Source organism: Spermophilus citellus (assembly GCF_964194105.1).
Source record: "Spermophilus citellus genome assembly, chromosome: 2".
NCBI lineage: Eukaryota > Metazoa > Chordata > Mammalia > Rodentia > Sciuridae > Spermophilus > Spermophilus citellus.
The window spans coordinates 124424051-124440834 of NC_138183.1; the positions used below are offsets into that span (position 1 = coordinate 124424051).

The following is a 16784-nucleotide window of genomic DNA, read 5'->3' on the forward strand; positions in this document are numbered from 1 at the left end:
TAACAAAAGAGGTCCATACAATGAAAACTACAGAACCCTAAAGAGAGAAATCAAAGAAGACTTTAGAAGATGGAAAAATCTACCTTGTTCTTGGATAGGCTGAATTAATATTATCAAAATGACCATACTACCAAAAGCACAATACAGATTTAATGCAATTCCAATAAAAATCCCAATGGCATTCCTCATAGAAATAGAAAAAGCAATCATGAAATTCATCTGGAAAAATAAAGAGACCCAGAATAGCTAAAGCAATCCTAAACAGGAAGAGTGAAGCAGGTGATATCACTATACCAGACCTTAAACTATACTACAGAACAATAGTAACAAAAACAGCATGGTATTGGCACCAAAATAGGCTGGTAGACCAATGGTACAAAATAGAGGGCATGAGACTAACCCATAAAATTACAATTATCTTATATTAGACAAAGGTGCCAAAAACATGCACTGGAGAAAAGATAGCATCTTCAACACATGATGCTGGGAAAACTAGAAATACATATGCAACAAAATGAAATTAAATCGTATCTCTCACCATACACAAAACTCAACTCAAAGTGGATCAAGGACCTAGGAATTAAACCAGAGACTCTGCGTCTAATAGGAAAAAAAGTAGGCCCTAATCTTCATCAGGCAGGATTAGGCCCTAACTTCCTTAATAAGACTCCCATAGCACAAGAATTAAAACCAAGAATCAATAAATGGGATGGAATAAAACTAAAAAGTTTCTTCTTGGCAAAAGAAACAATCTGTGAGGTGAACAGGGAGCCTACATCCAGGGAGCAAATTTTTACCCCTCATACATCAGATAGAGCACTAATATCTAGGGTATATAAAGAAATCAAAAAGCTAAACACTGAAAAAACAGTGACCTGAACAGACACTTCTCAGAAGAGAATATACAATCAATCAACAAATACGTGAAAAAATGCTCATCTTCTCTAGCAATCACAGAAATACAAATCAAGACTACTCTAATATATCATCTCACTCCAGTCAGAATGGCAGCTATTATGAAGACAAACAACAAGTGTTGGTGAGAATGTGGGGAGAAAGGTACACTCATACATTGCTGGTGGGACTGCAAATTGGTGCAACCAATTTGGAAAACAGTATGGGGATTCCTTGGAAATCTGGGAATGGAACCACCATTTAACCCAGCTATTCCTCTCATCGGACTATACTTAAAAACAGCATACTACAGGGACACAGCCACATCAATGTTTATGGCAGCACAATTCACAATAGCTAAACTGTACAGCCAACCCAGATGTCCTTCAGTGGATGAATGGATTAAAAAAATGTGGCATATATACACAATGGAATTTTATTCAGCATTTAAAAAGAACAAAATCATGGCATTTGCAGGTAAATGGATGTCATTGGAGAAGATAATACTAAGTGAAGTTAGCCAATCAAAAAAAAAAGCCCAACATTTTCTCTGATATAAAAAGATTGACTCATAGTAGGGTAGGGAGGGAGAGCATGGGAGAATTAGATGAATTCTAGATAGAGAAAAGGAGTGGGAGGGAAAGGGAGCAGGCAGGGGATTAGCAAAGATGGTGGAATGTGATGGACATCATTATACAAAGTACATGTATGAAGACTTAAATTGGGTGTCAACATACTTCATATACAAACAGAGATATGAAAAGTTGTGGTATATATGTGTAATGAGAATTGTAATGCATTCCACTGCTGTCGTATATTTAAAAAAATGAAATCAATAAAAGATTAAAACAAAAAACAATGACTTTACCCAAATGATGCTGGGGTAGCTGGATATCCACATGGAAAAGAAAGAAGCTGAACCTCAACCTCACTTACAACAAAGATCTAACATTAGAGTTAATACTTTAAAGCTCTTAGGGAAGAAAAAGAAGGCATAAATCTTCATGATCTTGGATTTAGCAATGGTTTCTTAGACATTGTTGTGGAATTTGAATTCAACAAAAGACCAACCATCACTCAGAGAGTTGGAGAACTCAAGTTTATTTTCATTGGAAGACCTAGATGAGCTAGTGCTCTGAAATTCTGGGACCCAAGCTGAGGGTACACAGGGATTTTATAGGAAATTTCACATCATTTCTTAACCAATACAACATTGGTAGGTTTGAACTTTTGGCCCACATGACCAAGACCATAACTTGGAATTCTTGCAATAAGCAGTTTATCAAAGCAGAACAAAAGCAGAAGACATCTGCAAGTAATATAGGAAAGTGGCTTTTATCTCAGGCAGCAGTTTGTCAAGATAATTGCAAGCTTACACTCTTAAGAGCTTCAAACCTAGCACAGAAATATTACAATTTAAACAAGGAATTAAACAACAATCTTAAAAAGACCAGTAATAAGTAACTCTCTTACAAAGACCAAAGCTATAAGGTATATTTTCCTCTTCAGCATGACATTAAAAACACAAGCACATTTTTAAAAAAAAAAGTTATACTAGCGGGTGCAGTGTCACACACTTCTAATCCCATCACTCAGGAGGCTAAGGCAAGAGGATCACAAGTTTGAGGCCAGCCTTAGCAATTCAGGAGACCCTGCCTTAAAAAAAAAAAAAAAAAGAGGGCTGGGGATATGGTTCAGTCAGTGATTCTGGGCTTGCATAACTTGAAATCACAAAAGTTAAAAACGGTTATTCTGGACTTCATTAAAGTTAAAAATTTATGTTTCGAAGGACACAAACAGGTGAAAAGATAATCCACACAACAGAAAAGAGTTATCTGCAAATCATGTATCTCATAAAGGACCAGTATCACACAATTTGCAACTCAACAACAAATAGACAAATAACCAAATTAAAAATGAACTTGAGTTATGAATAGACATTTCTCCAAAGAGAATATACAAATGGCACATGGAATGATTAATTTATCATCAAGAAAATGGAGATCACAACCACAAGGCACTTCATACCCTCTAAGACTTCTAGGAACAAACAAGCAGATAATAACAAGTGTTGGAAAAGATATGGGAAGCACATTGCTGATGGGAATTTCAAATGATAAAGCAGCTTTGAAAAACAATTTGTCAGTTTCTAAAAATTATTAAACATCCAACTGCCATATGACCCTATGATTGTACTTGTCATTCATCCCTCAGAAATGAAAACCTCAGAAATCAAAAACCTGCATTTGAATGTGCATAACAGTATTACTGGTAATACTCAAAAGTACATCAACTGATTAATGGATAAAATAATGTGGTAAACTTTCAAAGGAATGATTCAGCCATAAAAAGGAATGTGGTACTAACATATGCTACACTATGAGTGAATCATGGAAATACACTAAATGAAAGAAGCCAGACATAAGGTAAGATTACATTGATATGAGACAGAAAGCTGACGAAGGGCTTTGCTGGGAGATGGAGTTGGGGGCTGGCTGCTATAGTGATGGGATTTCTTTCAGGGATGATGAAGATATTCTGGAATTTGATAGGGATGATGGCTGCATAACTATGTGAATATACTAGCAAACCACCGAACTGTTCACTATCAAAGGGTGAGACGCAGCAGAGTGGTTTTGATACTGTCCTGCCTCAAGACACAAGAAGAGACAAAGTAGACTCAAGTCTTCCTCTAGCCCTCGAGTCCTGCTTGGTGAATTCTCTTCTTTGCATTCCTCATCCCTAGGGCTAAAAGTAAGATGTTTAATTCCCAGAAGAGAAAATCCTTTAAAGAGCTTCTCACTTGGTTTCTCTGATGATCTAAATTGTATGTACAGTTCAGAAGGGCAGCTTAAGTGCCAAAGAAAACAGCTCCCTACCCCCAGAGTAATATTCCAATTTCTTTAAATATAGGGGGGTGAGGGAAAGTCCCATGTGAGTGAGCAAAACAATACTATTTTTAAGAGCCTATGACTTCTGATGATATTTAGAACACAAACCAAAATGACCACAGTTTATTTCCACAAATCTTTCTCAACCCTCAGCTTCTCTGAAAAATCTTACTCTACCTGTACTGACCTTCTGATAATTCCTTCTCTGTCAGAAAAAAAAGGTGATGTCCTTCTACTCCATGCCGCTGCTCCCTGGCCTTCTGCCAAACTCCCACAGCGATGTCCTAGTGGTTCCTCTCTTGAATCTCTACTACAGATACCATTAGCTTCAGTTCAGGCCACCATTAGCTTCCTCCAGGTACTATAATTTTGACATGACACTTGCACTCTGTTCCAAGTTTTCCCTATCCCCAACCTCTTCCTTGCAAAACTTCAATCTTCTAAAGCATAAATATGACCACTGAACTTCCCCTCAGAATCTCTGGTGGGCTAACATGGCAATCAGTGTACCGGCCTCATCTCCTCATCTCCTCCTCCTCTCCCTGCCCAAGCCCCAGCTGTGGTAGAAAACTGTACTCCTATCAGTCAAGCTCTCTGCTTCTATGTCTTCACATAGAAGCATTCTTTCCTGCCCTGATTTGTTTATACTTCCCCTTGCCTGGTTAATTGCCCACTCTCCCCAACCCACACTGCCCAGGTGCCACCTCCTTCACCACCACATTGTGTCATACCATGACACCCTGTGCTTGCCCAGTGCTGTCTCTGCCCTAGCACCAAGCCTGGGACATGATGGGTAGCTCCACAAACACCTGAGTCCGATACACTCCTTATATCACTCCTGTCACAGGTCATGACAAGAAGACAGCAGAGGAGAGAAAACTTTCACTGTGATTCCTCAAAAAGATGTGTTGTGCATAAAGTCCTAACTAATGAATTGATATTTGTTAAAGCTGAGTGGCAGATGCAGGGAGGTTTGTACACTATTCTCAATACTTTGGCATGTTTGAAATTTTCCATAATAAATTTTAAAAATGAAAACAGTCCTGGCTACACATGCAGGTTATCAATCCTGCTGGCCATAAGTGCATGCCCAGGCCTGTGGACAAAGGAGAGGTCAACAGGCAAAAGTACTTTAAGACCATACCTTGAATTTTGTTGTCAAAAAACACGTATGTGGTTTGGTCATCTTGGATTTTCTTCCATTCAATCCTAGGGTCATTTGTCTGTGAATCCGTAATGATACAAGACAATTCTACACCTAATAAGCAACGGAAAAAAAAATGAACACTCAATGAATGTGGAACACTTCTGAGATCACAAGTATAACCAGACCCTGTAAGCCATCTCTAGTTTAAAAGCCCTTTTATGCAGATTATAAACCCAGCCAATACCTTCAAAGTTCCAAAAGACTTTGCAAAAAGATGAGATTTTGCCAGAAAAACAATTAAGACATTAGTAAGGATCTTAGAGAGTACACCTTCCCTAACCCTGATTTATGTAAGAAACTTCTTTGTTGAGTGAGCACAAAACAGGCAAGAAAGGAATGTTATCCAATGTAAAACCTGCACAGCATGTACTGCAGGCCTGCTAATGTGCTGCTTTCTCTCCACAGGCACACTAAGTAGCTGCCCTGTGCAATATAGATGTGTCCTGAAGTTGACTGCAAGACTACCAAGTGTCCACTAGAGGGTACCCATTCTCCTCAGAGTGTCTCTGTGTACTTACTTTCAAATTCCTGCACTACTGGGTTTCGGTTGCTGGATTTGAGATTCACAGCCCCTATCAGGCAGCCTGAAAGGAAAAAGAAAAATCAAATCAGAAACAGGGCATCTCTATACTTCAGAAAAACCCTTGGACTGAGATCAGGATTTAACCTTCTATGTAAGCTACAGTCCCTAACCATAGGGGATGAAAAATTTCAAAACAAAGTCTCTTAGCAAGTTGACTACTTTCCTTTCAGCCTGAACTTCTCTGAAAGGAACCAAGAAATGAGTTCTACAAATGCACTCTCCTTCTTAGTCCCAGTAAAAAGCCCTCAAGAAGCTCTAAACCTTTCTCTAATCATTTCCTTCTTACTTAGAGTCTCAATCTTCATCAGATCTGTAGGGGCCTTTTCTTGCCACTCCTCCCAGCCTCTCCCCTTTCCTCTAGGCTTCAAGGCCAGCAAAAGTGCTGTTGGTGCTACATCACACAGTCCAAACTCTTGGTCTGGATTACCCCACCCCTTCAGGATGACATCAACCCTAAAGAGGGTTAATCATCACCACCCTAGAGAGAGTTCTCAACCAGCTCAGAGTCCACATCACAGTATTTTCATCTAATTTAGTGTTTCTAGTCCATGAATAAGTTTGCATCAGTCTTTGTGGAAATGAAAAAGATAACAGTACTGTGATTTCATGAAGCTGTTTATACTAGTAATGAAATCAAGATATGCTACTTGCCTGGTTTCAAAATTTCTCAACTAACTTTAGAGAGATGATCAAGTAGGCATATCAAACCTAAAAAAAATATCATCCTTCAGCTACTTGGCCTCTAAGAAATGTGGCAACCCCAAAAAAGGTCTTACTAGAGAAAACTCTTACTGAGACCTCTGGTTATGTTCGTAACTATGCTGGAAAGAAAATGTGAATAGAGACTTGCTACTCTGAGCTGCCTTCCAATTCCCTGTACATTAGTAGGCTGCTGGCCACAACAATCCATTTTTTTCCTTTCTATATTTTATTTAATGGTCCAGCTACATGCATTCATGTCCAGCAATACATTTTGATCCTTTCTTTCTCATTTAAGCAAAGAAATGGAAAACAGAAGTATAATATACCTGAGTTGCTACTAGTTTCTAAAGCACTACTTCTACAAAGGGCTATACGGCCAGGGCAACTAAAGATATTTTGTTTTGGATAACTCCTTCTGAAGATCAAAAATATACCCAATGCATGTGCAGCACTTTCTACTTCCCCTTTAGTCTGAAAGCTCCCAGGAGCCTATTAATGGGTGAATAATATAAATGCCCTAAGTATCTGACAAGGCTCCTTATAAGGAAAGTGACAACAGTTCTTTCAGTATGATCACTATGATTTAGATGACACCAAAATTCTGATTTCAAGTAACTTTGACCAGGGATAAGCATCCAACCCAAAGACTGTCACAGAGGCCTAAGAGGTGACTCATAAGAGCACTGTCCAACTAGATAGCAACTGCATAGCCCAGTTATATCCTTTCTCTAATAAGTAACAAGCCAAGAGGACAAAATAAATTGGAGAGCCATGGCCAGAAGAGAAATAGAGTAGACGCAGATTACTAGGAGAGGTAAGTAGATTCATCAAAATGGTAGAAATATTAGAAATGGCAATGTCTGGTGGACAAGAGGATAAGTAGGCTCTACAATAGCTAGAGTCAGCACAGTATCAATTTTCATGGAAGGCCAACAGATATATATCTCCACAATAAATATCTAAGGAAAACTAAACCAATTTGTTTCTTAAAACTGTTAGATAATAGTACTAAGCAATGGGACACGAGCCAACAACATTGTAGCAGGGTCCCAGGGTTTCTTTGAATTGACTTTAGTGAACAATCAAGTAACTTGTAGAAATACAACAGGTATACTAACCTGGGAATAAACAGGTGAAAACAAAGGGAACCAATCAAGAAAAATGTCCAGAAGGAAAGATCAATGGTGCTAAATCCTGACAGAGTCTACTGGGTTCTTTGTACTGTTAGTTACAGGTTTCTCAATGTATTTCAGAAGGGAAATTTCTTTAGTAAAGCACTTTAAGATGAAGTTGACCCCCAACACTCATATTAACATTAAATGACTTGAAGATGAAGCCCCTGTGTGTGATGGTCTCCTTGATAGTTCTGGAGAAGATCAACTAGGGTCAAAACCTCCCCTTCCCAACAAAAAGGAGGAGTAAAACAAGTGATTGGCAATGAGTACAGAAGGTGGGTCCTAGTTCTCCTGGTAAACATCAAACAATAAAAAATTTGGAAGTAATATTGTTTTCTTTGTAATTCTCTGCTCAGACCCCTCTCTATGCCCTGCCCTCCTCCCCAAATCATACTTTGAGTATCACTTTCACTTAACAACAAAATTTTTCTTGCTTGGCTTTTCATGTCTGACTTTACATTCTCTTTCATCAGATACAAGAAACTGAGGTTTGAAGCTTCAACTCCTCACTCTCCTGTGACACAACCTAAAAGAAACTAAAGTAATAGCCTCAAATAGTGGAGATAATCATCTCTTTTATTCCTCTACACTGAGGAAAAGGAAGATGCTATATAAAAATAGGAAAAAAAGTGAATGTTCTGCATTTCATATTGGAGGCTTGGCATAATTTCTCTCCTGTCCTTCTATACCAGATAAGTTTCACAGGCAGCTTTTTGTGCCAATCCTAGGAAAGAATAAGTCCCAAGAAGATTCAAGAATAGAGAACTGCTTCAAGGCAAGGGATTAACTGTAACAACTGGGCCCAAGATCTGATAAGGTTCAAGCTGAGAATTCTTTCTCAGAATTCTCACATTATTCCTAAACAATTCTTAAATTTATAAGTATTCTAAAACTCCTAAGTCTGTCCATCTGCAATAGCCTAGAATTCCACTTTTAAATTTAGTAATAATAACATTTAAAAAAATTGTGCTATGAGAATTTCAAGCCATGAACTTTACACTTGCAGACAACATAAGTTAACTCATGTGGAAAATACTAGGAATAAGATCTTGACATACCCAGTTAAGAAGTGAGTCTGTGGGCCAGCTTGAAGTAGTAGTTGCTGAAGTTTAGATGTGCATCCCCCAAATCCCATGCTATCAGGATACTCACACCAAGATGACAATATTTAGAACTAAGAAAGGGTTTTTTTAAGAAAGAAAAAAAAAAACTTGCTAACCTATCAAATCTTTTTTTTTTAATTATTTTATTGTTGGTTGTTCAAAACATTACATAGTTCTTAATATACCATATTTCACAGATTGATTCAAGTGGGTTATGAACTCCCATTTTTACCCCGTATACAGATTGCTGTGTCACATCAGTTACATTTCCATTGATTTACAAATTGCCTTTCTAGTGACTGATGTATTCTGCTGTCTATCCCATTCTCCACTGTCCCCCCTCCCCTCCCCTCCCCTCCCCTTCTCTCTCTCCATCCCCTCTACTATAAATCGTTTCTTCCACTTATATAATTTTTCTCCTACTCCTCCTTTCCTCTTATATGTAATTGTGTATAACCCTGAGGCTCACCTTCCAATTCCATGCAATTTCCCTTAACTCTCCCTTTCCCTCCCGCCTATCATCCCTGTTTAATGTTAATCTTCTTCTCCAGCTCTTCGTCTCTACCCTGTCCTTGGTTACTCCCCTTATATCAAAGAAGACATTTGGCATTTGGTTTTTAAGGATTGGCTAGCTTCACTTAGCATAATCTGCTCTAATGCCATCCATTTCCCTCCAAATTCTATGATTTTGTCATTTCTTAATGCAGAGTAATACTCCATTGTGTATAAATGCCACATTTTTAATCCATTCATCTATTGAAGGGCTTCTAGGTTGGTTCCACAATCTTGCTATCATGAATTGTGCTGCTATGAACATCGATGTAGCAGTGTCCCTGTAGCATGCTCTTGTTAGGTCTTTGGGGAATAGACCGAGAAGGGGAATAGCTGCGTCAAAAGGTGGTTCCCTTCCCAGCTTTCCAAGAAATCTCCATACTGCTTTCCAAATTGGCTGCAGTCCCACCAACAATGAACAAGTGTACCCATTTCCCCGCATCCACGCCAGCACTTGTTGTTGTTGGACTTCTTAATGGCTGCCAATCTTACTGGAGTAAGATGGTATCTTAGGGTGGTTTTGATTTGCATTTCTCTGACTGCTAGCGATGTTGAGCATTTTTTCATGTACTTGTTGATTGACTGTATGTCCTCCTCTGAAAAGTGTCTGTTCAGGTCCTTGGCCCATTTGTTGATTGGGTTATTTGTTATCTTATTATCTAATTTTTGAGTTCTTTGTATACTCTGGATATTAGGGCTCTATCTGAAGTGTGTGGGGTAACGATTTGTTCCCAGGATGTAGGCTCCCTGTTTATCTCTCTTATTGTTTCTTTTGTTGAGAGAAAACTTTTTAGTTTGAGTAAGTCCCATTTGTTGATTCTGGTTGTTAACTCTTGCGCTATGGGTGTCCTATTGAGGAATTTGGAGCCTGACCCCACAGTATGTAGATCATAGCCGACTTTTTCTTCTATCAGACGCCGTGTCTCTGATTTAATATCGAGCTCCTTGATCCATTTTGAGTTAACTTTTGTGCATGGCGAGAGAAAGGGATTCAGTTTCATTTTGATGCAAGTGGATTTCCAGTTTTCCCAGCACCATTTGCTGAAGATGCTATCCTTCCTCCATTGCATGCTTTTAGCCCCTTTATCAAATATAAGATAGTTGTAGTTTTGCGGATTGGTTACTGTGTCTTCTATTCTGTACCATTGGTCCACTCGCCTGTTTTGGTACCAGTACCATGCTGTTTTTGTTACTATTGCTCTATATTATAGTTTGAAGTCTGGTATCGCTATACCGCCTGATTCACACTTCCTGCTTAGCATTGTTTTTGCTATTCTGGGTCTTTTATTATTCCATATGAATTTCCTGACTGTTTTATCTATTTCTACAAGAAATGCTGTTGGGATTTTGATTGGGATAGCATTGAACTTATAGAGAACTTTTGGTAATATCGCCATTTTGATGATGTTAGTTCTGCCTATCCATGAACAGGGTATATTTTTCCATCTTCTGAGGTCTTCTTCTACGTCTCTCTTTAGGGTTCTGTAGTTTTCATTGTATAGGTCTTTCACCTCTTTTGTTAGGTTGATTCCCAGGTATTTTATTTTTCTGGGGGATATTATGAATGGAGTAGTTGTCCTCATTTCCGTTTCAGAGGATTTGTCTCTGATATACAGGAATGCATTTGATTTATGCGTGTTGATTTTATATCCCGCCACTTTGCTGAATTCAGTTATTAACTCTAATAGTTTCTTTGTAGACCCTTTTGGGTCTGTTAGGTATAGAATCATATCGTCTGCAAATAGTGATAATTTAAGTTCTTCTTTTCCTATTTTTATGCCTTTAATTTCTTTCGTCTGTCTAATTGCTCTGGCCAGTGTTTCGAGGACTATGTTGAACAGAAGTCGTGAGAGAGGGCATCCCTGTCTTGTACCAGATCTTAGAGGGAATGCCTTCAATTTTTCTCCATTCAGAATGATGCTGGCCTGTGGCTTATCATAGATTGCTTTAACAATGTTGAGGTATGATCCTGTTATCCCTAATTTTTCTAGAGTTTTGAACATAAAGGGATGCTGTACTTTATTGAATGCTTTTTCTGCATCTATCGAGATGATCATATGGCTCTTATTTTTAAGTCTATTGATGTGGTGAATAACATTTATTGATTTCCGTATATTGAACCAGCCTTGCATCCCAGGGATGAATCCTACTTGATCATGGTGTATAATTTTTTTGATACGATTTTGAATCCGATTCGCCAGGATTTTATTGAGGATTTTTGCATCTAGGTTCATTAGAGATATTGGTCTGTAGTTTTCTTTCTTTGAAGTGTCTCTGTCTGGTTTAGGTATCAGGGTGATGTTGGCCTCGTAGAATGTATTTGGAAGTTCTCCCTCTTTTTCTATTTCCTGAAATAGCTTGAAAAGTATTGGTGTTAGTTCCTCTTTAAAGGTTTTGTAAAACTCTGCTGTATACCCGTCCGGTCCTGGGCTTTTCTTAGTTGGCAGTCTTTTGATGGTTTCTTCTATTTCCTCTATTGTTATTGGTCTGTTTAGGCTGTCTATATCTTCCTGACTCAATCTGGGCAGATCATATGACTTAAGAAATTTATCGATGCATTCACTATCTTCTATTTTATTGGAGTGTAAGGATTCAAAGTAATTTCTGATTATCTTCTGTATTTCTGAAGTGTCTCTTGTGATATTGCCTTTCACATCCCGTATGCTAGTAATTTGGGTTCTCTCTCTTCTTCTCTTCGTTAGCATGGCTAAGGGTCTGTCGATTTTATTTATTTTTTCAAAGAACCAACTTTTGGTTTTGTCAATTTTTTCAATTGTTTCTTTTGTTTCGATTTCATTAATTTCAGCTCTGATTTTAATCATTTCTTGCCTTCTACTTCTTTTGCTGTTATTTTGCTCTTCTTTTTCTAGGATTTTGAGATGATATATGAGATCGTTTATTTGTTGGTTTTTTCTTTTTTTAAGGAATGCGCTCCAAGCAATGAATTTTCCTCTTAAAACTGCTTTCAATGTGTCCCATAGATTCCGATATGTTGTGTCTGTGATTTCATTTAACTCTAAGAAGTTTTTAATTTCCTCCTTAATGTCTTGTATGACCCATTGATCATTCAGTCACCTATTGTTCATTCTCCAAGTGATGCATGATTTTTCCTTCCTTCTTTTATCGTTGATTTTCAGTTTCATTCCATTATGATCAGATAAGATGCATGGTATTATTTCTACTCCTTTATATTGTCTAAGAGTTGCCCTGTGACATAATATATGATCTATTTTTGTGAAGGATCCATGTGCTGCTGAGAAAAAAGTGTAACTGCTTGATGTTGGGTGGTATATTCTATATATGTCAATTAAGTCTAGGTTGTTAATTGTGTTGTTGAGTTCTATAGTTTCCTTATTTAACTTTTGTTTGGAAGATCTGTCCAGTGGTGAGAGAGGTGTGTTGAAGTCTCCCATGATTATTGTATGGTGGTCTATTAGACTCTTGTACTTGAGAAGAGTTTGCTTGATGAACGTAGCTGCACCATTGTTTGGGGCATATATATTTATGATTGTTATGTCTTGTTGGTGTATGGTTCCCTTGAGCAGTATGCAGTGTCCCTCTTTATCCTTTTTGATTAACTTTGGCTTGAAATCTATTTTGTTTGATATGAGTATGGACACTCCTGCTTGTTTCCGCAGTCCATATGAGTGGAATGATTTTTCCCAGCCTTTCACCTTCAGTCTATGTATATCTTTTCCTATCAAATGCGTCTCCTGTAGGCAACATATTGTTGGATCTTGTTTTGTGATCCATTCGACTAGCCTGTGTCTCTTAATTGGTGAGTTTAAGCCGTTAACATTTAGGGTTATTATTGAGATTTGGTTTGTTCCTCCAGTCATATTTGTTTATTTATGTTACTAAACCTGATTAGTTTTCCTCTTTGATTACTTTCCCCCCTTTACTGTCCTACCTCCCACTGATGGTTTTCAATGTTATTTTCAGTTTCCTCTTCCTGTAATGTTTTGCCAAGGATTTTTTGAAGAGATGGTTTTCTAGCTGCGAATTCTTTTAACTTTTGTTTATCGTGAAAGGTTTTAATTTCATCTTCCATCCTGAAGCTTAATTTCGCCGGATACACGATTCTTGGTTGGAGCCCATTTTCTTTCAGTGTTTGAAAAATGTTATTCCAGGATCTTCTAGCTTTCAGAGTCTGTGTTGAGAGATCAGCTGTTATCCTGATTGGTTTGCCCCTAAATGTAATCTGCTTTCTTTCTCTTGTAGCTTTTAAAATTCTCTCCTTATTCTGTATGTTGGGCATCTTCATTATAATGTGTCTAGGTGTGGATCTCTTATGATTTTGCACTTTTGGCGTCCTGTAGGCTTCTAGGATATGGGATTCTGTTTCATTCTTCAAGTCTGGGAAGTTTTCTCGTATTATTTCATTGAATAGATTGTTCATTCCTCTGGTTTGGAGCTCTGTGCCCTCCCGTATCCCAATGACTCTTAAGTTTGGTCTTTTAATGTTATCCCATACTTCTTGAATGTTCTGCTCATGGTTTCTTAGCAGTCTTGCTGAACTGTCTATGTTCTTCTCAAGTTGAAATACTTTGTCTTCATTGTCTGATGTTCTATCTTCTAAGTGATCTATTCTGCTGGTAGTATTGTCAATTGAGGTTTTAAGTTGATTTATTGCTTCCTGCATTTCTAGGATTTCTATTTGTTTGTTTTTTATTACTTCTAACTCCCTGTGAAATTGATCTTTTACTTCCTGGATTTGTTTCTGTAGTTCCTTGTCAATGTGATCTTTCATTGTCTGATTTTCCTGTCTCATGTCTTCCTTGAGACTCCAGATCATCTGAAGCATGTATATCCTGAACTCTTTATCTGACATTCCATCTGTTGCAGCTATTACCTCTTCTAGAGTTGAGTTGACCTGCATTGCTTGTGGTCCTTTCTTTCCTTGTCTTTTCATGTTGCTTGCGTTTCTTTCGGCTTGGTGAAACTGTTGTGTTTTTGAAATTTTTCCCCGTTTATTTATGTTGCTCTTGTATAGTTGGGATATCTCTCTTGTAGGGCGGGTAGTGGCTGTGATCCTCCTCTAATCAGGGTGATCTATCCACTACGCTGGTTGGTCGTAGGTCTGCCCGCCCTGCGGGCACGGGTGGCTGCTCTACTCTGCCCCCACTCCAATTGCGGTGACGTTCCTACCACGTCCTCGGATCGTTGGTCCTGATCCGGATGTGGGCGGCAGCTCTTCTCCACCCCTACTCCAATTGATGTGACGTGTCTACCACGCTGGTCGGCCTCCAAGCCTGTTCCGCCGGTGGGTCTCAGATCTGCCCACCCTGCGGGCCTGGGCGGCAGTTCTGCTCAACCCCCACTCCCAGTGGCGGTACCTAACTGCCTCTCCAACGGGTCTCTGGGCTCCTTCCGGACGCTGGCGGCGGCTCTGTTCAATCCCCACTCCAACCAGTGTGACGTGACTGCCTCGATGCTACTCGTCCACCACACTGGCAGGCTGCCGAGCCTGTCCTGCCAATGGGACGCAGGACTGCCTACCTTGCAGGATCAGACGGCAGCTTTTCACGGCCTCCAGTCCAAGTGGGTTGACTTGACTACCCTGCCGTCGGATCGCTGGTCCTGTTCCAGGCGTGGGCAGCTACTCTCCTCGGCCCCAGCTGCAGTTGGGGTGTCGCGATACCACACCGGCGGGACCCTTAGCCTGCTCTGGGCGCAGGAGGCAGCTCCACTCTGCCCCCCAGGCCCCCGCAGCACCCAGCAGGACCCAGACCAAGAAGCAGTCCCTGTAGGATCCCCAACCCTGAGCCAGAGCCGCTTCGGGAGCCAGGAGCCGGTCTCTCCGATCCCCGCCACGTTCTTCTAGGAGCAGGCTCCTCAGAGCAAACGCCGTGGGTTCCCCAATCACAGGCCAAAGCAGCCCCGGGAGCCCAAGCCTGGCCGCACCAGACTCTCCCTGCTCGGTGCCCAAGCCTGGCCGCACCAGACTCTCCCTGCTCGGTGCACGCTCTGCTGGGAGCAGAGCCTAAGACGCACTTCCCGCGGGCTCCCCAGCTCCGGGCCAAAACTGTTCCAGGAGACAGTGTCCCGCTGCCCCCCGTCGCAAGTTTCACTTGTGGCTGGCCTCAGCTCGGGGTCCCCGCAGGCTCCACGGCCCTGGGCTCGAGCAGCCACGAGAGCCAGAACCCAGCCTCTCCGATACCTGCCACACTCTGCTAGGAGCAGGCTCCACAGAGGTACCCCAGCCTCAGGCCCAAGCAGCCCCGGGAGCCTGAGCCTGGCAGCTCCAACCTCTCCCAGCTCAGTGTATGCTCAGCCAGGGGCAGGGTCAAAGACACAATCGCTGCGGGTTCCCTAGTCCCGGGCCAAAACTGTTCCGGGAGTTAGAGCCATGCCACCCCTCAGCACACAATCCACTTGTAACTGGCCTCTGCCTGTAGTCCCCGAAGGATCTCCCGCCCTGGGCCAAAGCAACCCGGGGAACTAGAATCTGGCCGCTCAAAGTCCGGCGCCCGCCTTGCCAGGGGTGAGGCCCGAAGAGTATTCTCCTCAGGTTTTCCAGTCCCGAGCCTGAGCGATCTGTCTGCGTGACGCAGGCAAATACCAGCCTGGAATCACCTGTTCCATAGTTGAATGAGCTGAGATCAGTAGAAAACAGGGATGATTGCATCAGCTCTCCATGATGGCGGCTGCTGTCCTCCTCCGTGTTCCGACCGGTGTCGGGAATCGAACTGGACCGGTTCTCTCCTCTGTTTCAAAGCTGGAACTCAGCACTCAGCGCGGCCAGTGCGCCACTGGCAGGAGCCTCCAGAATCCGCTTCGCTGTAATCCCGCTCTGGTACCTCGCGGCTAATTAACTAGGGCGCGTCCCAGACTCCATCCACGGGGCGGTCCGCCGACCAGGTACTGCTTCCCTCCGTGCGGAGAAATCGCCCGCGACCAAGCCCCTGCAGCCGAATCCCGCGCGCTGGAAATCTGTCCTCTAGATTCTGGAGCACCTCAATTTCACTGGGGATTCCCACCAAGGTAGCCTTCAGCCGTTTCACCTTGTGTTTCTCCCGCACAGTGGCGCAGCGCACTGGGGTGCTGCACTCCCTTCGCCGCCATCTTCTCCCTATAGCACCTATCAAATCTTGTTCCTATTATTTTCATGTTTAGTCTTGTCATGTCCATCAGATTCTAAGCTGATAGGAGGATTCCATCATATAATATCCCATATGAATTTTAAATATAATTATCCCATATGACAAATGGGAGGATCCATTTACTGAGCAATTTCTATTTAGCAAGTATTATATGATAGAGACTGGTCTAGACATTAGGGATGATATAAACAAAATATAAAACTCTTTGTTCTCAGAGCTTACACTTCAGTTTTTTAAAAAACAGTCACCATATTTATTCATCTTTATGGTTATCTTCAATGTCTGAATGTAAACTTACTATAAAGCTACAGACATCAAAACAGTGTGGAAAAAGTATAAAAGTAGATACACTGAACAATGAAATAGAACAGAAATCCCAGAAATAAACCTTTACATGATTTTCAAATAATTTACAACAAGGATGTCAACATCATGCAGTGGAGAAGGGACATCTTTTTAACAAAATGATGATGGGGAAAAAATGGATATACATATGAAAAATAGTGAAGGTGGGCTCTTTTGTTATATTTCATATATAAAAATTAACTCAAAATGGACCAAAAATATAAACATA

General features: G+C 40.7%; 1 protein-coding gene across 1 annotated transcript in view; it reads right to left on the bottom strand.

Annotated features, from left to right (window-relative positions):
• JAM3 (junctional adhesion molecule 3) overlaps positions 1-16784 on the bottom strand; it is an 87172-nt gene that overhangs the window by 9615 nt on the left and 60773 nt on the right. The window contains exons 2-3 of the mRNA XM_081274199.1: positions 5511-5576; positions 4930-5043 (exon numbers count right to left, since the gene is read on the bottom strand). Coding sequence (XP_081130325.1) covers positions 4930-5043; positions 5511-5576 — 180 coding nt within the window. The remainder of the gene's footprint in view (positions 1-4929; positions 5044-5510; positions 5577-16784) is intronic.